This window comes from Ipomoea nil, unplaced genomic scaffold (genome assembly GCF_001879475.1).
Source record: "Ipomoea nil cultivar Tokyo-kokei standard unplaced genomic scaffold, Asagao_1.1 scaffold2826, whole genome shotgun sequence".
NCBI lineage: Eukaryota > Viridiplantae > Streptophyta > Magnoliopsida > Solanales > Convolvulaceae > Ipomoea > Ipomoea nil.
In genome coordinates this window covers 4,336,009-4,353,504 of record NW_017619254.1, presented here as the reverse complement: position 1 = coordinate 4,353,504, position 17,496 = coordinate 4,336,009, and the positions used below count along the sequence as shown (strand labels likewise).

At 34.3% G+C, this 17,496-nt stretch overlaps 2 protein-coding genes across 3 annotated transcripts; both read left to right on the top strand.

Moving 5' to 3' along the window:
* Positions 1-65: 65 nt before the first annotated feature.
* LOC109159184 (calmodulin-interacting protein 111) lies at positions 66-6,861 on the top strand. Of its 2 annotated transcripts, none has more exons than XM_019307249.1 (11): positions 66-499; positions 835-987; positions 2,005-2,897; positions 3,045-3,249; positions 3,374-3,581; positions 3,922-4,388; positions 4,509-4,935; positions 5,466-5,546; positions 5,633-5,823; positions 5,907-6,097; positions 6,376-6,861. In XM_019307249.1, the coding sequence occupies exons 1-11, from the start codon at positions 149-151 to the stop codon at positions 6,446-6,448; spliced, it is 3,240 nt and encodes a 1,079-aa protein (XP_019162794.1). In that variant the 5' UTR covers positions 66-148; the 3' UTR covers positions 6,449-6,861. The 2 variants fall into 2 exon arrangements, with proteins under 2 accessions (XP_019162794.1, XP_019162795.1); XM_019307250.1 differs by having other exon boundaries at positions 258-499; positions 835-982.
* Positions 3,871-15,060, top strand: LOC109159185 (transcription factor PCL1-like). Its single transcript, XM_019307251.1, has 3 exons — positions 3,871-3,876; positions 13,399-14,312; positions 14,732-15,060. Exon 2 carries the CDS (start codon positions 13,407-13,409, stop codon positions 14,298-14,300), a length of 894 nt encoding a protein of 297 aa, XP_019162796.1. The 5' UTR covers positions 3,871-3,876; positions 13,399-13,406; the 3' UTR covers positions 14,301-14,312; positions 14,732-15,060.
* The last annotated feature ends 2,436 nt before the right edge of the window (positions 15,061-17,496 follow it).

Sequence of the window (17,496 nt, the reverse complement as noted above, 5' to 3'; positions counted from 1 at the left end):
CGCTCCAACCAAACTTATTTCAAGTAAAATAATACTCCGTAATGAATAAAGAATTAGTACTCGTCTTTGAGGTTTAAACATTAAACCCTGCGGCGGAGGCAGCGGACCGGAAAAATCCTCAAATTCTTGAATAAATCATCAATTTCAGATGCCTTCTTCCAAGAAGAAACACTCGAAATCCGCCTCAAGGCTCTCGCAATCCGACCCAAACGCTTCTCCTTCCCCATCACCCTCGGTGCCTTCATCCCCATACAGTCCTTCGCCGTTTTCGAACTCAAACCGGGGCCCAGAACTCGGTGAAGATGAGCTCCGCTGCTACCTTGAAGAAGCTTCTAGAAAGTTCCCGTCTTTCATATCCACGGCTGCTTTCATTGGCCGCGTCTCTGAAGAGGCTGCCGCTGCTGAGGGAGTGGGTTCTTCCGGAGCTGGCGGCTGTAAAATTTGGCTCTCCGAAGCTTCCATGGTCGCTTCTTCCATTGCTCCGGGCTCTCTCGTTTCGGTAAATAAGCCACATTCTTCTTCCATCAGATAGTGTTTTTCTGTGACCTTCTTATTTAGCTTGCTTGCTCTGTGAACCATTTTAGGCAGTTTTATCTGAAAAATTCTGGCTAAAGAATGAAACATGGCAAATGCTTTGAAATGCCATTACTTCTTGATTAGTTAAAAAATTGAAACTTTAGCCTTTTAAGTTGATATCAACTAAATTAAGTTCACTGCTATTGTGGATTTTTTATTTGTTGGGTTAACATGCAAAGCTGAACTATTTATTTATTTATTTATTTTTAAAATTTTGCCTCTTGATTTTTAGTATGCTGCTATCAATGTGACAAACAGGTGTCCCTTGCTTCTTCGGATGGCCTCAGTAATTTCCCTCTAAGCGCTTTACCAGATGAGTGCAAAAGGCACCTTGGATTTGGGTTTACAGAGCAATTGGCTGATGAAGCAGGAAACTATTTTGTTCTTGCAACTGTATTCCCCTCTTGTAAGGTTTGAAAATAAATCACATGTTCTTAACTTTCTTTCTATGGCCAAGTATTCCTGCTGATTTAATATTTGACTAATAAATATGTGCATATGGAGCTTCTAAATCGAGAGCAAAGGGAATGCTTCCCTTTGTCTTTCCTCGTTATAATAGAGTCAAGCTATTATCCTTACCTTAAAAGAAAATGGTGAATCCCATGGAGATGCTTATATTTGTTGAAAACAAGCCTAGTTTTGATTTCCTGATTACTTTGATATGTCTTTGCCAGTACTGATGAACTTCCATGAAATTGTGGTTTTGGACTAATTGGAAAGTTAGGAGTATTTCTGAAAACTTACTGAGGCTTAGTAAAGACTTTATTGTATATATTAACAGGATCTGGGGAGTGCAGAAGTACAAGAGAGTTTGTTTAGTACTTAAGCTAGCTTGAGATATCATTAATTGACCTAAATTAAAGGCTTCACAAGCTAATGCTAAAGAATCATAACTCCTTCAGTGAATTCTTTGTCATACAATGTTGAAGTATTATTGCACCAAAAGGTTTAGATGGAATTGCTCACTGATTCCCAGCCCTTAACTGTTTTTTGCCAGTATTATCTTAAATGCACTCTTTCTGTGTTCTTTTCTTTCTATGAGCAGAGTTCCATATCACCCTAGAGAATTCTTATGAGTGATGAATTCACTGTAATATCTGGGGGACTGATTTTCATACTCAATTATATATCGGTTTGAGTATATCTCTTGCAAATATATTCATTCTTTGCTGAGTTCTTGAGACTTATATGGCTGCAAATTCTTGGCTCTTTGGAAATGGTCAATCTTCTTCTTCATCAATTTCTGTGTGTCTGTCTTCTTTTTAGTAGAATTAGTGAAACAAGCCTCTTGGCTCCCTTCTTCAAATATTTGACTTATGACATCTGTCCCATTCTTGATTTTATAGGAAAATGTATAAATCCATGTAACTTTGCATTATTTGAGAGGAGGAAGAATTTGCATGTAACTTGACATTGTTCTGTCTGTAGGTTTTAAAGTCTGCAGTGCGACTTTCTTCAAACCTTTCATGGACAATGGGCTGTCTTGTTTCTGGACGGACTATTTTTGTTCATCCTGTAATTGGTCAACCACTGCGGGTTATTTTAAATGGAAATGAGAATTTACCGAACCCTAAAGCTAGTCGCTTTTCGTTGTGCAACTGCGAGGAATTATACTTAAAACCTATATCTTCAAAGGAACATTTTTTGGTGAAGAGTACTGTATCCTCTCAAATAGCATCTACCACTGGAACGGTAATGGGTCGAGCTGAGAATGGAAAGATTTCATCCCCAAAAACTCCGTCACACTCCCATACAAGACTTAGCTCACCTGGACCTTATGAGTCAAATGCATCAAGTTATCAAGAATCAGTCTCAAATTCATCTGATCCGAATGGTATATCTAGCAACATAACTTACATGATGGAAGTTCTGGAGGATGAGAATTCAAAAAAACTTATGCAAACTTGTGTTGGTTTTTCACTACATTCTCGTAGCTTACTTCGTGGAAACCTTGTGACCGTCCCAGTACTTTCTAGGCTTTGCACATTTCTGGTCACAGGAGCCAGAAAATTCTCCACAAAAGGCAATCAACGTTTGAAGGACAAAAGCGATCAGAAACCTTTTCCACATGCCACAGATTTGGAGAACCATGCAAATGTTGCTTTCTTGATTGATCATGAAACTAAAGTTTGTATACAGTTCCCACAAAATATTCAAGAAGGTGCTCCAACAAGAGGAGCTGCCTTGTTGACCGAACTTGAGTGTGCAGGTGGCAAAACTAATATAGCATCCGATGTTTCAAAGTTGGGTGGCCTTACAAAGGAATCTGCAGAGTTAAAAGACATAATAATATCATCAGCAGTGAAAGGTGTAGTTGCTAGGTATGCTTGCTGTCACATTAATAATTACTCCCTCTGTCCTAGACTCTTAGTTTATATGTCCTATTTACTATTCATCGGTCAAACCAATTATTTGGCTAATAGCAAGGTGTTTATACTTTATACTGATGGTTCTTGTGACTGTTTCAGCATGGGTTTACGACCTACAAAAGGAGTACTTCTTCATGGACCACCTGGAACAGGAAAGACTTCTTTGGCTCGATTTTGTGCTCACTATACTGGTGTGAACTTTTTCTCCGTGAATGGGCCTGAAATCATAAGTCAATATTATGGAGAAAGTGAACGAGCGTTGCATGAAATCTTTGATTCAGCTGCCCAGGCTACACCTGCTGTGGTTAGACAATTTCCAAAATATCCTAAATTCCTCGTGGGATTTAGGATATCTATTTTTCAATTACCACTATGAATGGGACCAATTGGATACGATCACTATAGCTCTGATAAAATGACATCTACAGGTGTTCATTGATGAGGTGGATGCCATAGCACCTGTGCGGAAAGATGGAGGTGATGAGCTTTCTCAAAGAATGGTGGCAACTTTGTTGAACTTGATGGATGGAATAAGCAGAACCGATGGGCTGCTTGTTATTGCAGCAACCAACAGGCCTGACAGTGTCGAGCCTGCACTTAGACGGCCTGGAAGGTTTGACAGAGAAATTGAAATAGGTGATTTGAAATATGACTTTATCTATTGCCTTTCATTTATCTTATTAAATATTTTACTATGCCACTCGATTTGTCTTTGTCATTTACAATGCTTCTATACTTGACTGCTCTGCTTGATAGTTGTTAAGAGTCCCACATTGATAAAATAAGAGAGAACATATGGGTTTCATAAGGCCATGGGTTAGACCAGTTAATTGGTTGGATTCAATCTTTTAGTGTGGTTTGGCCCATTTGCATTATAGTGACCCTAGCCCAATCTTTGATTATAACTATAGCAGTTTCAGTTTGTGCGTAAGTGTGAAGTAATGTGTATCACCCATCTGGAAAAGTTTTTCTATAGGCGTACCGTCTCCAAGACAGCGTTACGAAATACTACTGGTGCTTCTCGGTGAGATGGAACATTCACTTGTGGACTCGGATATTCAACATCTTGCTACAGCTACACATGGTTTTGTGGGTGCTGATCTAGCAGCTCTCTGTAATGAAGCAGCCTTGTCTTCTCTCAGGAGGCATGTAAACGTAAAAATGTCATATGGTGATCCAAATAGCAAATCATCAACTCCCCTACACAATGGTTGCTCTGATGATCTCATGGATGTTTCCCTTTGCTCTGAAGAAAGTAAACTTCCATCTGTCAACAGTGCTGTGGAGGGCTCATCGTTAATTACAGAAACATGCATTTCATCAGATATTGTGAATGGAGTGAATGTAAATGGGACATGCACTACAGAAAACGGTATTTTGACAGTGACAAGTGGTGATTTTGAAAGTGCTAGATTTAAAGTAAGACCAAGTGCCATGAGAGAGGTATGTATCTGTCCATCGTTCGGGGGATTTAAAAGTTTTGGATAATGTAGAAACAGAAATTTTGTAATGCATAGATGAACAGTCTGAATTGATATCTGACATTGTCACTGTTGCTACTAGGTAATGCTTGAGGTTCCAAAGGTTAACTGGGAGGATGTTGGTGGGCAAAGAGAGATTAAGATGCAATTAATGGAAGCTGTTGAGTGGCCCCAAAAGCATCAAGAAGCATTTAAACGGATTGGAACCCGCCCCCCAACTGGGGTTTTGATGTTTGGTCCTCCGGGATGTAGCAAAACCCTTTTGGCTCGTGCCGTTGCTTCTGAGGCTGGGCTAAATTTTCTTGCTGTGAAGGGCCCCGAACTTTTCAGCAAATGGGTAGGTGAATCAGAAAAGGCCGTAAGAGCTCTGTTTGCAAAAGCGAGGGCAAATGCCCCCTCTATTATATTTTTTGATGAAATAGATGGTCTTGCTGTTGTTCGTGGGAAAGAGAGCGATGGAGTCTCTGTTTCAGACCGGGTGATGAGTCAACTTCTGGTTGAATTGGACGGTAAGCAAATCTGAAAGCCTATTCTTTGAAGAACATATATATATATATATATATATATATATATATATATATATATATATATATATATATATATATAGGGTTACGTTCAAATGAGGACAGCAATATATAGAGGACTGTGCGGACAGATAATGGGCACACGACAAATTAGTATCATGCACACAATTTAATACGCAATGGCACACAAGAATACATCTAAACATCAGGTTTCGAACCCAGGCTCTATTAATTAACAAATCTATGCACACGACATACAAATTATGGTACACGACTACATTCGGCCATGCACACGACATACAGACTAATGGCACACGACTACATCTGTCCTCACAGTCCTCTATAATATAGTTGTCCTCATTTGAATACGCTTATATATATATATATATATATATATATATATATATATATATATATATTTATTTATTTATTTATTTTTGTCTCTGGATAAACTTTGATGGAAAATTATCCTATCTTAGCATCGGTATGATACAAATATATGTTTTCTGAAATAGGTTTGCAGCAAAGAGTGAACGTTACTGTTATTGCTGCTACAAATCGGCCAGACAAGATCGACCCTGCCCTCTTAAGACCAGGTGCAGCCTCTTCTCCTTGCATATACTATTAGGAGCTATATCTTCTTTTTAAACTGAACATAACTAATAATATATCAACTTGCTAGGTCGTTTTGATCGGCTTCTATACGTGGGACCACCAGATGAAAACGATCGTGAAGATATATTCCGCATTCATTTGCGAAAGATTCCGTGTCATTCTGACATATGCATTAAAGAACTTGCCCTTCTCACCAAAGGATGTACGGGTGCTGATATATCCCTAATCTGCCGTGAAGCAGCTATTGCAGCTATCGAAGTATGCTGGAATCTCATTGTTGTGTCAATACAGATAGATAAACGTGTCTGGAGAAGCTTACAATGTTTTTTTTTTTTTGTCAGGAGAATCTTGGAGCCTCAGAAATAAAAATGGAGCACTTGAAGGCTGGCATTCTAAGAGTACAGCCCGTTGATGTTCTGTCGTACAAGGCGTTATCAACTAAGTTTCAGAGACTTGTTCACTCATCTACTACTAAAGGAGCTGATTTGATGTCCCCACCGTGCTTAAATAGATCAAGTGAGACACATTTCTGGTAAACTCTTATCCCTCCCTAGTTAATATCATCACCTATTTTGTTGGTTTTCTTTCTCGGGGAATTGCATCTTTGAGGTGGCATAATTTCATAGGCTTAATGGATTCATGTTAAACACACAGTCCACTCTTAAGTAAAAGACAGTGATCTTGTTTCTCTATATTTTCCTTGGTCAAAACTATAAACTTGAAACTGCATTATTTTCTGTTTTCTAAAATGAGTTTGACCCGATCACTGAACAACTCTATTGTGCTGTCCGATTCAAACAATAACAACAGGGATGTATTAAGATCGACAGCTATGTTTGTTTATCGGCTTCCTTCCTCAATTTTGCGGTCTTTGAGCAGCTAGACACTATGGTTTCTTCCCTCGGAGAAGATCTAAGACAACTCTTCCAATGAAGAACTCGTGTTTCTTGCCTTCAATCCCCCACTGATAGATAAGATATAATTCAGGCATTATTATTAATACTCGAGATTTTTTTTTGCCAGATATCAACAGTGATACTGCTGAGATGATCTCCAGGTTTTGTCTGGTTGATATTGTAAATTAGTGTGTGAGGTTTTAATATGTTTTATCTTTGGAGACATAAAATTTTGAGATGGAATGGATTCTGTGTAATCATATGCAGCCATGAATGGTTCTTTTCCCCTCTCTCTCACACACACACACACATAGAGAGAGAGAGACAAGACAACAGTTTTGAAGTGCAGATCTATTCTACCAAGAAAAAAGGAATAAAAAAACGTTTTGTTTGCTGTTTTCATGAGTCATAACAGAAGATGATCAGAAATGTGACAGAGATGCATATATTTGGAATCTAACACAAAAAGGGCATCCACTGAAGTACAGTCAAACACCCATGTGATTGGCTTCTTTCTTAAACTATTCTTCTTCTTCTTCATTACGTTGTTAGGATATTAGTCGTGAGAGTTGAGGTTTTTTTTTTTTTTTTTTTTTTTTTTTTTTAAATAATATAAGATACCTTGTCATTTTCATGGGATATCGTCCAAACACGTGTCCTGAAAATGGCATCGCCAGCCCTTAAAAAAAGAATCACGTAGGAATCTTGAAATCAAAGTCAATTGTGTGGAACCAGCTTGTTTGACGTAAATGACTGTGTACTTTTGTTTTTTAATAGAGATCGTGAGTTTAAACAGTATTTTGTATCTTAATTGGGTTGATTTCAGCACTTTGTCCTTTAATCAGGTCGATCTGGAGTAAATGAGGATTAGTTTGAATATAGTACGAGTTTAAAGGCGTTTTTGTCAATTGTGTGGGATAAAAATATGGTGAAGAGGTTTTGATGATTGCAGTTTTACAACCAAACACCCACTAACCACTATGCTCATCGAGCAACCAAAAATATTCCTTTGTCTTCTCTTAAATCAATAATAACAAAACACTATCCACTATCCACCCACATTCTTAATTAATTAATAAATTGTTGATTACACTTTAGGAAAAATAAAGATTCCATTTTCTTTAAGTAATGTTTAAGGTTCGAGTTGGTTGGGTTAATTTCACTAAAAATTCATTGATTATTGAATTTTCTTTTTCATATTCTAAATCAATCGGATTCAGTTTTCTATTATCAAATTTATTCGTCAACCTTTAAGACTAAATTTGTAATTTTCATATGTTGACGCGTTAAAACTTTCGTTAGTTAGTTTTATGAATAGAGTACAAGATAATGAAAAAAATTTATCATGTGAAATTTACAATAATTTTATTTTTTGATTAAAATTTAACAAAAATACTACTTGGACTCCAAAAAATCTCACTCAACTTTAACTCCTACTAAGTATTCAAATTTTATTCCGCATATTAAGGAGTAAAAAATGACAATATAAAATGAAAGTACATGTAGAATTACTCAAAATTTAATATGATTATTGGATACTAAAACATTTCTAACTAAACTAACAAAAAAGGTACACAATAATTAATTGATTGATTAAAATAATTATTATATTATATAATTACTCCCCAGGACTTATCTTCACACCGGCCTCATGGAACCAAACAACACTTTTGATAACTCATTTGATTCCCACTTCAACTCAAAAGGAAATCCCATCCACAAAGTGACCTAACTTTGCATTTTGTCTCTCTTTTCATCTCATTTTAATCATATCTGATCTCTTGTGCCATTCTTAACAACAAAGCTTTTATAATTCTAAGTCAAATAAATCTTAAACTGATCTATATTTAAAGTACAAATTTAAAATAGATAATCAACCTTCATAGCTGTTATAAATACATGTCAACAAGATTCCACTTTATAATTATCTTTCAAATAATTACTAATAAACATATGATTGGATGGAGGTGCTCAATCCGCCATGTTCATAGAGAATCTATTTATTTTGTGCAAAATTATTGATGGAAACAAGCTCAGTTTACATTATGTGTTGCACTTTTAATACATTTTACTTGCATGTAAGTGTACTATATGAAATTGTTACTTGCACTTCAAAGAACCTACTGAAGCACAATAAGTCAATGCCCGCAGACTGAGGTTCAAACCTGACACCCCTCATTTAAAGGGTCACAGCTATGCCGCTCGACCACAAGGCTTTGGCTAGCATTTTATACTTGAAGTTGTCATAGTTTTGCAGTAGTTGAGGCACCACATAAAAATCATTAACTCATGATTGCACATTTTTAACGTTTAGAATTTAATGAAAACCTTTCGTATGAATAAAATCACCAACGACATTACTGATATTGACTCTTCATTTTTGCACCATACATTATTTTGTCATTTACATGGAAGATGATTGTAATTGAGACTTACATACATATTAAGTCAATATCTGACAATATAATTAAAGCATGTGCTCCGTTACAATTAAAAAGCTAAACTTTTGTCAGGTAACACAATGATTTGAATCCAAGACCTCTTGCATGAGATTGTCTCTGATACCAAATTAAAACACATGTCCTGTCTCAACTAAAATTTAAGTTGATAGTTGAACAACACATTTATGTTTCTATATTATATATATGCTTAACAAGTATAAAGATAATTTTCTATGGTTGTTTCATCAACTAAATTCAAATCTAAGAATTTATTAAAAATATTAGACTAAGTTTATTCAAATCACAAATTATTATTAGAAAAAAGAAACTTGTGCCCATAAATTATAAGAAAATAACATTTCTCGTCTCCCCAACTATATCATTTCCACTTTTTATTTCTCTTCTTCCAAATACTGCCCACCCGAACCAAAACTCACATATAAAAAGTTACTTCGTTGACGGTTGAACAAAAAATGATAATTATATAATTAAAAAATAAAAGGTGTCATTCTCTATCGTTGTTATATACTCCGTAACATTTTTCATGATATTCGCAATTATTTTAGAATGACTCAATTTTCTTATTATTATTATTATTATTATTATTATTATTATTATTATTATTATTATTATTATTTTACTTTTTTTTTAAAAAAAAATCTTAGGACCAATCGGCCAATCATATTCCCCGTACAACTTCGTCTATGTTAGTTGTTGTCTATATCCGCTCACTTCAACTGCTGACGCGTGTACCTAACACACTCCCCTCACAAAAGAAAAAAATAATAATAATTATTTCACCTTTAGAGCAAGCTCATTAATTTTGTTTTGATTTTTTTATTTTGTTTTTGTTTTTTTTTTTTTTGTTTTTTTTTTTTTAGGTTTTTTGTCCGCCACAATTAATTTTTTTTTTTAAATACTTATGATTCTTTACCAGATAATATCTATTTTATACTTGAGACTGAAAATGTTTGAGCCACCATTAAGTTAGAAGAAAGAAAAAGGAGAGAAAAAAAAAAATAATTTCTAACCACACCCCCCACCCACCCACCACCCCCAATAAAAATATAAAAAATAAAAACTAGGATCTAATTTTATGCACGATTTTGCCAATTGCTTTCTTCTTCTCTTTTCAGACATACCCTACTAAAAACCATAATTTGCATGAAGAAAAATTAATGAAAAATCATCATCTCCCTTTCCTCATCAAAAATAAATAAATAAAAAATCATCCTCTCCCTTTGCCAAAATCATTTACTTGGTTTTTTCTTCTTGCATAAATCAAGTAAAAATCACTAATGAGGTTGGCCTAGTCCTTCGATTGTGAAGACATTTTTTATATTTTAAATTAAAAGTGAAATGTATTTTATAAATCAAAATAAAATATAACAAATAAAATAAAAATTATATAATGTTAAATAGCAAAAGCATTAACTATTACAAATAAAATTAAGCCATGATATTCTACAAGTAAAAGAATAATTTGACTTTCACTATTTTTAAAAATATCCTTCAACTAGTCAATTAGAACCAATCAATATTAACTTTTCGAAACTTATATCTCTCGTTAAGTTAGAGTGGATTCATATATAGAGGAAAGCTCTACGGTATTGAAGAGGCATAATTTGTTAGATTCTAAAAATGGAATATACATATGGTCTGACATGATGTTATTTAGTTCCAAGATAAGTCCTTTAACCATATATATGGTTAAAGGTACTTTTCATTTCGATTACTCTGGCCATATTATTACAATTACAAGTTACAAATCTTATTTCGACTACTTAGATCATATTATTACAATTACATGTTACTAATCTTATTTCAACTCTAGTCATATTATCTTTATTTTTTTTGTTAAATCCTTTTATATCCTTTATTTTTATTTTTATATATTTTATTAAATACTTGTACATAAGTTTTATATTATTAAATATAAATGATATCATTTGAAAATTTTTGTTAAGACAAGAACAAATCTAGTATTTAATATACATATATATTAGTAGACCATGACCTCATTTATAGACCAACATGGAAAGCAGCATTAGAGAGGGTGATTGATATGATTGGTAAACCCATTGAGGGGATGGGTGTGTTATACACGCGCCAGGTGGATATGACTTATGAGTAGATAGAGATACACACATGTAACTGAAAATAATAATACTCGTAAGTCCTAATTAAAAATAATTGGAAATAAAATTTTATTACATATACTCCTTAATCTTACTCCTTAAATTTTATTCTATGATATGACGAATTCCGATAAATTATTTTTTAATGCGAATTTTAATACAAGTGTCTACATCAAAATTTTGTGTGTATGAATATAAATTAGAAGTACAAAATAAAGTAGCATTTTCTTAAAATATTTTATTAAAACACTCCTTTTGAAGACTAAAATGTATGACTTTTTCACGCCCAATTTATGATTCAATCTTTTGTTTCCCCCCACGTTTTTGACAATTCTTCCATAATTCTCATCCTATGCTCTACTTTTTCTTTACGCCATAACAATAACGATAATGGTATCCAATTTATGTGAAAAAATTTTCACTTCTTTTAAGATATATTGTATATTTTATTGTATGATATTGCGCCTTAAAAATGTTAATATCTTTAATAACTGAATTTAGTTTTAAATTCAGCTATTATAATTTTTTGAATTCAATGGAAATTTGAATATTAACATATAGAACTTTACTAGATTGGCTAATTTTTTTATTTTTTATTTTATCAAATGTTGATATATTGGGTTACCATTGGTGAAATGAGAAAGAGTATGTATTCAGTTAATTTAGTTCATTTTAAATAAAAATTTCATTTTAGCCAAATAATTCATCGAATTGAAATATGTATAATACAATTTATTGAATTAACTGAACTTATTTTCATTAATTCAATTAACTGAACACACTTAAGAAAGAGTCCCTTTTAAACTAGGAATATATCACATAAACATTTGCCGCGATGTGTATATCATAACATTACATTAGAGTTCATCAATAGTTGAGATTTTAGTAAAAAAAAAAAATATAAATAAAAATACAAGGCCAATTTTATAATGACTACAAACTTTCAAGTTTGCAATACTTATAAAATTGATCATGACTATTTTCTCTTATTTTTTAGCAACCCTCGCGTCTTGATTTATCCAAATGGATAGATTATTAGACCAGTCTCCACTTTTTACTTGAGAGCGTGTTTTTACATGAATCCTCATTATATATATATATATATATATATATATATATATATATATATATATATATATATATATATATATATGTATATGTATTTTTGTTTTGCATTGTATTTTGGAATTTGATAAAGTTATATTATTTACGCAATTCATCATTGTTTTGTTGTGCAGTTGTGCTATAACGTATGGAGTAGTTATGAAGTTGAGAAGAATTTTGTGACAACATAAAAATATTTAATTATAAATAATTAAATATGCCCTAAATAAATTTTGACTATAACCAAAGTAGTCATAAATGAGATTAGTTACTATCAACCATACCATATTGCTTTATTTTGTCACGCATAATCAATCAATTTTACATGAAATTTATACGGTACTAAATTATATTTGATATAATCATGTAGATATATATTGTTGTATCATGTACAATTCGACACTAGTACCAATCGTCTCTCTCTGTCACTCACCCATACACACACATGTTCCATGGATACTTGGATAGCCAATCAATCAATAATAGATTTGTATAGAGTTTGATAGGATAACATTTTTCTAAGGTGAATAATAAAATTAGGTACAATTGCATTAAAAACTTTTAAATTTAGTACGATATGAAGTTAATTTTTTTTAGAAATTCATATCTAATCAATATAGGGATCTGAATTTTTTCACTAATATCATATCCATCCAAACAAAACTCAACCTAGAAATTCAGATCTAATCAATACAAGGATCTGAATTTTTTCACTAACATCCAAACAAAATTCAACATGATACTAGGCTGATAAATTAACAAATTAAGTCAAGAAGTACTAAAATGGAGTGGGGTGAGATAATAAAATCACATAAATTTTGTTTTGGAGTTTAAAATTGGTAAATGTAAAAGGGTAAATTTTGGTTTGTAATTAAAAGTGAGATTACTATAGTAATGAAATAGAAAATGAAATTTAAGGAATAAAAGTTGGATGTGAATGGGAAAATGGAGTAGGGCAGGCAACAACTTTGTTCGAAACAAAGACAAAATTCCATAAAAATCATAACATAAGAAAAGCATCAGCAACAGTAACATAATAAAAGCTGAAAAGAAGAAAACAAGATCCACCTCGAACACCCCTCCACCCCATTCTCTCCCTCTTCTCTTCTCTGTCAAAACTCAAAACTACCACCAATCTTGAATTTCCGGCGACCCTTATTACAATTGACCCAGATTTTTATTTATTTATATATATATATACAGACGCACATATACTAGTCTACACCTGAAGTCTTGGGGCGGAGAGAAAGAGAGAGAGAGAAATGAGGGAGGAAGATTCCAATTGGTTTGCTAAATGGGAAGAAGAACTTCCTTCTCCGGATGAGCTTATGCCCTTATCTCAAACCCTAATTACGCCTGATCTAGCCCTTGCTTTTGATATCCGCAACCCCCCAAACACGCCGTTGCCGCAATCGCACCACCAGAACCAGCCGGCGCCGCCGGTGTCCGCCGTTCACACTCCATCTTCGCAGCCGAACTCGTCGGCGGAATTTGACTCGGCGGAGTTGGGGGCCGGCGGGGACGAGCCTGCCCGGACTCTCAAGCGGCCTCGCCTGGTGTGGACGCCGCAGCTGCACAAGCGGTTTGTGGACGCGGTGGCGCACTTGGGGATCAAGAATGCGGTGCCCAAGACCATAATGCAGCTGATGAGTGTGGATGGGCTGACCCGCGAGAACGTCGCCAGCCATTTGCAGAAGTATAGGCTCTATCTGAAGCGTATGCAGGGGTTGTCGAACGGCGGCGGCGGCGCCGGGAACAACTCCGGCGGCGGCGGGGGAGTGGATCCCGCGACGGACCACTTGTTCGCGAGCTCGCCGGTGCCCGCCCATTTTTTGCACCCGGGGAGGCCTAATTCCGAGCATTTCATGCCGTTTGTGAGCGTTCCAACAATGCAACACCACCACCAGATGGCGGCGGTGGTGGGGCACCACCCCCAGCTTCATCAGCCGTACAGGCATTTCGGGTCACCCCCCAACGGCGGCCAGTTTGAGCATCCTTTTCTTTCCCGGCAATCCCAGCAGCGGGTCCAGAGGATGGGGACTCCTGTACATAATAGCAGCCCTGTTGTACCACCGTATGTGGATGACGTGGAATCCGCCACCGCCGCCGCAAACGGCCGGAAAGTCCTCACACTCTTCCCCACCGGAGATGACTGAAATGAATTGGGGGTAACTGTTGACTTTTTTCCTATTCAATTTCAATTTGGCCTCAGGATATTGTGAAAAATTTATGCTTCCAATAACATTTAGCAATTAATTTAGAATAATGTTTTACTTTACTTTAATTTACTGTTGTTCTGTTGTGTTTTAGTTGTTTGAGTGATGAGTATCATAGAATTGTGAATCACCTAATCTACTCCATTTTTGTCTTCCTTGAATTGTATGGGTGCATATATATGTTGCTTTTAAGGATTAGTGTCATGTGCATAGTGTGAGTACTTTTCCTCACTGTAATTATGTTTCCAGTATTCGTGTTTTCTGCTATTAAAGCATGTGCTACATCTCAACTAAAAGTCTAAGCTGATAGTTGGATTGCACATTAATAGCTATATGCTCAACATGCTGAAATCTTGATCGTCCAAATGCAGATGGATACTGATTAGTAAGAGCCATTGCAGTGTAGCTAGAGATGTAAGAACGAGATTTTCATCAAGGGGCGGCAAGTTAAGGCAATATATATATATACTGATTTCTCCTGCCCATATGGAGCTTAATTGATTCTCTCGCTAGCTCTTCTTAGTTTAGATGTGAATTGAACATGAACCTTGCTTCTTGTACATTGTCTGTTTAATTGCATAGTGAACTAAACTGTCTATTATATTGCCTATTGGAGAATCCTCAGCTCCTCGATTGAGAACATACAATAATACAGTCACAATCTTGATGTTATCTATGAAGATCAGATTTTTATTGCTTATTTCCTTAATGCTGCTGATCGAGTGAGTAACTGCTAATCTAATAAGCTGTACGGGCAGCCAAGGCCTAAAACTGCAGTTAAGGTGCCTGGAGATTCTTGCATTATATTGCAGATCATCATGTCATTATATTGCTGTGAGAAAATGAAGCTGGAAAGGCTTTTTTTCAGAAAGATGAGGTTATGCATGCTTCCTTTTTCTAGTGTGTTTGTGTTCATGTAAATTTCATAGGATTTTCCTCCCATTGCTGTCTTACAAGCTAAAAAGATTGTTTTTTTAGTTGAGTTTGTGTCTGCCCTTTTCATATGACAGGTGATGATGTTTTTGGTTAGTTGAGCCATTTGTTAGTATAAAAATCACTACACTCAACTCAATCTGAGATTTAAAATGCAAGTTGGGATCTGATCCGATCAACATCTCCTATGACTGCTTAGACATGTCACATAGTATAAGAACATAGTTGTTGTGTTGCATACCGCTAAAGATAAAATTAATTCAGTTGAGTCTTGATCGTATCTCATCCGGGTGGGGTTCTTCCAACTGTGTTGGTAAACGTGTTTCGCTATTTAATTGTTCGGATGTACATTAATGCATATATTGTTGAAACCTGCCATCTTCTCTTGCCCACAAAAAGGTGAAATTCGATCCTTCCAGGAACACTACATTCTAGCCCAACAAGACAATTGAAAGGTAAATCATAGTAACTTAGCGACTCATTAGATAAGAGGACATATGACTGATGTTCACCTGCCATCTTCACTTGCATAGGTTTTTGGTGTTTAATTTTCTTCTAATTATCTCCTTACAATATAATTTAAGGGCAAATTATACTCTTGTTGAAATAGTAGGTCTGAACTCTATCAAGTTCTTATCCTCATAACTCATAAGATGCACCCAAAAAAAAGTGAAAATAAAATAATTACATATATTCATCCAGGAATCAGGATGGTGCATTAGTATATAAAAATTTTTAAATAAGTAAATAAAAAAGTGTGATTGAAGAAGTCAATATTATACGCTCGTGATTGGATTGATTCCACCACGCAAACGTACGGCAGAGATGTTGCGTATACGATATTATATTGATATTTCTATATTTCCCTTAAAGCAGAAGATTAACTAATTATGCGATGCTTGAAAAGGACATCTGTAATTTTTTCCAATTTCATTATGTGGAAATTTTGTAGTGTTTGATGATATTATAATGTGTTTTTTTGCCATTAATATAAAACTAAGTACACACAATAATGATTATACTATACTTTTTTGTTTCAGTTTATATTTGACCCCACATCGTACTTTTAATTCTATATTCAACTTGTAATAATTCACCCCTTGCTATACTTTATTATTAAATACTTTCTGTGTTTGTTAATTGGTTGTTAGCTAATTGAATTAGTAGATTTAACTAGTTGATAATATTAGCTAATTGTAAAAAAAAAATGTTTGATAAATTAACTGTTAACTGATTACATATAAAATGACATTTTCAAAAAGTTAAATGAAAAAACTGCTTTAAACAGCAGCTGTTATTTAAACATTGGCAGTGTTTAAGAATGATTTAGTAATTTTAATGTAGAGGTATGATTAGTTGATCCAGGGAGGTGTAATTATTTATTGATGGGATATAAGCATGTTTAGATAAGCAAGATCCGTCATTAATTAATTATTTAAAGACGTGCCACCCGCCTACAAGACCGGCAAGATTTGCTAATTTTTTATGACCCTATTCAGATTACAGATCTGATCTTGCCTCTTAAAATAAGACAATTTGTACAACTGTACGACGCTTCATTTCCAAATCTAGTTTGTTTTATCTAAGTAAACTCCATGTTTTGTCTTAAAAATCTTAGTAATTCTAATTTTTGACCTTCAAAAGATAAGACGAGTTAAAATTCTAACAATTAAGGAGCAATTTATTATTATTATTTTTTAATAATATCAAATTAATCGTCAACACTAAATTTCTTCATCAATTTTGCCACTAAACCCACATTTCTATTAAGATTGATGGTGTATTTAGAATAATATATTAGCTTTATTTGGTAACATAGTTAGCTTTATCAGTCAATTTTGACTTATTTGATCACTATTAGCTTTTTTGACTTGGTTAAACAATCAATAAGAATGTTTGATTAATTAACTTTTTGTAACAACTTACTATTCTAAAATGCTAAAATTCAAAAGGCTGTTTTGAGCAACTTTTTTGATCGAAAGTAATTTTGCATGTAATAAGGTATCATCTAACAACTAATTTACCAAACATTTTTCTACAATCAGCTAATGCTATCAACAAGTCAAACCACTAACCCAATCAGCTAACAATTATCAACTAACAGCTATTTACCAAACACCCCCTAAACTACCATCATATTAAGTGTCGAGTATTTTGAAAAAGGTTTTAGAAAGTTGTTACTACAGAGAATAATAGGAGGTAC